At 39.8% G+C, this 3,546-nt stretch overlaps 1 protein-coding gene across 1 annotated transcript in view; it reads left to right on the forward strand.

Moving 5' to 3' along the window:
• LOC119415974 (gastrula zinc finger protein XlCGF26.1-like) overlaps positions 1-3,495 on the forward strand; it is an 8,605-nt gene extending 5,110 nt beyond the window's left edge. The window contains exon 2 of the mRNA XM_037683143.1: positions 1,859-3,495. Coding sequence (XP_037539071.1) covers positions 1,859-3,495 — 1,637 coding nt within the window. The remainder of the gene's footprint in view (positions 1-1,858) is intronic.
• Positions 3,496-3,546: the final 51 nt, after the last annotated feature.

Here is a 3,546-nt window from a genome sequence, read left to right on the forward strand (position 1 = left end):
AGTGCTTGATAGGAATTATAAAAAGGTATAAAATATTAAATCCAACACCATATTGATTCATATTTAGTAAATCTTTAACAAAATTTCAAAACCTGTGCAAGTTTGCACAAAATCTCTTCTGAACTATAATTTATAAAGCATAAACTGTATTATTTAGAACTGGCTCCAGGAGATGTGTCTCATCTGTCCTCTTCAACCTGTTAAAAATACAAATTACATTAAGTTTGTTGTATAAGTTGTCTATAAGTTTTAGTATAATATGAGAAAAAACAGTTACCTTTGAGCTGCAGCTGCATCAGAGCTTCTCCCATTTGTTGTTTCATGGTGGAGTTGTGGTGTTGCTTTATCGCAAAAAAAAGCTACATGAAGGAATAACGTACATTGGGTCCATCGTATTAAAAATAAACCTGAACCCCTCACCTTCCACTGAGCTGTCTGCTCATATATCCTATATATATCCTATATAGCAGGAGATGGAGAGGGAAATCTTAACAGCCTTTGGGAGAAGCCTGGAAGTTTGTTGCAGAGTTCGTTGGTCAGCTGCTTCACTTTCATCTTCTGTGAATTTTGTCATATTTACAAAATACTGTACCGCAATTTTATTTTACACTTCTTATAAACAACTGTGCTCTTGTTAAGCTCTGTATTCCCCCGGAACATTGTAGGATCTGAAATGATTTTTAGTGACGAAGCAGCGGGTTGAATCATGCTGTCTCCCTTCTCCATGCTAGCAGGCTCCATTCAGATAAAGGGAGCTGGCTAACTAGCTTGCTGTACGGTGGCCTACACGGCCCAATTCTACAGCGGCCGAACGGGGAATAGGAGCGGAAAAAATATAAAACTTAAATGCATTTTAAAATCGATTTATGGACCTTTAGAAACTATTCAGAATCACCAGGACTAAGAATCTAGATTAATCGAAAAAAGGATTTTTTTTTCTGCACCCCTAGTCCTTAATCCATTTCCTATCAGCTCGTCTGCACTGGCGTCTGAGCGTGCGGGAGGATTCACTCAGCCACAGCTGACGTGACTTCCTCTTTTTGATTTTCAGAGGAGCAACAGAGTTCAGAATGTCAGTGCACGTAGAACTAAAAAGATCAGTAAACTTGTCCACATTGGACACAGAGCAGAACTGAGGGTTGCAGGTGACAGGGTCATTAAAGCCGGTGGAGAAGCGCAGCACAGTGTTTAAATTAATTGCATGTGCAGAATGCACAGATGATCCAGCGCATTCCTTCCTACCAGAGACCACCGCAGTGAACAGAACCAGTAGTTGATCTGCTAAAATAGCTCCACAGATTTCCACAGTTGACACATTTATTCTTTAAGACAGCACAAGCACAGTGTGTTTCCTTTTTCATGAGCTGTACCTGTGACGGACTGCGTGAGATTAAAAAAAGTCAATAATGTTCAGAAAATCTCTGACCAGAGGCCCAGCCTCACAGCAGACATGTATGTTAAAATCACCAATTATCAAAAGACGATCATATCGTAACATAAGTCCCGTCATAAAACCAATAAAATCTTTAATAAAATCTGTGCTGTGTTTAGGTGGCTGGTAGATTGTGGTGCAGAGTAAAAGAGGAGAGAAGTTTATCTCCACCATCTGAAGCTCAAAACTCTGGTAGAAATGAGTGGGGATCAGCAGTCAGTTAAAACTGGATTTAAAAACGGAAGCCAATCCACCTCCTTCACCGGTGGTCTGAGGAGAGCTAAAGAAAGCGCAGTCAGGAGGGTGATATTCAGAAAATGGAGACAACCCACCATCATGAAGCCAAGTTTCTGTAAAAAACATAAAATCCAGAGTGATGTTTGTGAATTTAAAGGTAACTTTGTCCTTAATGTACATGTGTTTCAGTGGTCCCTGCCCATGTTGAACAAATGATGCCGATTAAAGAAGCAACTCCTGAAGAATGTAGGCCTAGTGTGGACCAGCAGGATTCTGAGCCCCTCAACATAAAAGAGGAAGAGGAGGAACCTTGGTCCAGTTTGGAGAGAGACCGACTCAATGTGAAGGAGGAAATTGAAGTCACCAGATTTTCAGTCACTTTAGTTCATTTGAAAAATGAAGATGATGAAGAGAAGCCTCAGTTCTCACAGCTTCATCAGCACCAAGTGGAATACAGAGATCTTCCAACCAGCAGCTCAGCTGATCAGATGGAAACAGCAGCTGATGGAGAGGACTGCAGAGGAGCAGAAACTACCAGCAACTCAGATCTAAATACTCACATAGATGATTTCAGCTCTTCAGAGACTGAACTCAGTGAGGATTGTGAAAATGACGAGGATGTGAACTATCCTGACTCTCAGATGAAGGACTTGTCAGACTCTGGTCCTAAAACTAAAGACAGTAACAAAGAGTGGGAGGAGAGCAGGTCTCCTGAGTCAGGTGTAAACACTGTCAACAAATCTTTAAGCTGCTCTGAGTGTGGTAAGCTGTATGTCAACAACCAGTCTCTTCAAAGACACATGACATGTCATCCAAGTGTAAAGTCTTCAAGCTGTTTGGTTAAAATGAGAAGTGTAGGAGTGAAGAAAACTGTAGAGTCACACAGGAAAGTCCAGGCAGAACCAAAACCATTTAAATGTGATGACTGTAATAAAAGATTTACAAGCAAAAGTGATCTAAACAGACACATGAGAGTCCACACAGGAGAAAAACCCTTTCCTTGTCAGCTTTGTGGACAACGATTTCGCTTTAGGGCTAACTTAAACTTGCACATAAGAATCCACACAGGAGACAAACAGTTTACTTGTGATCTTTGTGGACATAGATTTAACCAGAATTCATCTCTACAGAGACACATGAGAATTCACACAGGAGAAAAACCTTTTCTCTGTGATTTTTGTGGACAAAATTTTAGTGATAAGACAGCCTTAAACAACCACACAAAAATCCACACAGGAGACAAACCATTTTCTTGTGATCTTTGTGGACAAAGATTTAGCCGAAAGTCACTAGTAGACTCCCACATGAAAAAACACACAGGAGACAAACCGTATCCTTGTGACGTTTGTGGACAAAGATTTAAGCAAACGTCACATTTAAACTCCCACGTGAGAATCCACACAGGCGACAAACCATTTCCTTGTGAGATTTGTGGAAAACGTTTTGGCCAAATGTCACATTTAGGCCCACACATGAGAATCCACACAGGAGACAAACCATTTCCTTGTGAGATTTGTGGACAAAAATTTACATTTAAACTAACCTTGCGCTCCCACATGAGAATTCACACAGGAGACAAACCATTTTCTTGCGACTTTTGTGGACAACAATTTAGGCAAAAAGGAACTTTACACTCACACATAAGAATCCATACAGGAGACAAACCATTCCCTTGTGATTTTTGTGGACAACAATTTAGGCAAAAAGGAACTTTACGCTCACATACAAGAAAACACACAGGAGACAAACCGTTTTCTTGTGATGTTTGTGGTCAATCATTTAGCCTGAAGAAAACTTTAAACTCTCACAAAAAAATTCACTCATGAAAAAATATATATATATACGTGTATATATATATATATATATATATATATATA

Source organism: Nematolebias whitei, chromosome 10 (genome assembly GCF_014905685.2).
Source record: "Nematolebias whitei isolate Nwh7 chromosome 10, NemWhi1, whole genome shotgun sequence".
In the NCBI taxonomy this organism is placed as follows: domain Eukaryota; kingdom Metazoa; phylum Chordata; class Actinopteri; order Cyprinodontiformes; family Rivulidae; genus Nematolebias; species Nematolebias whitei.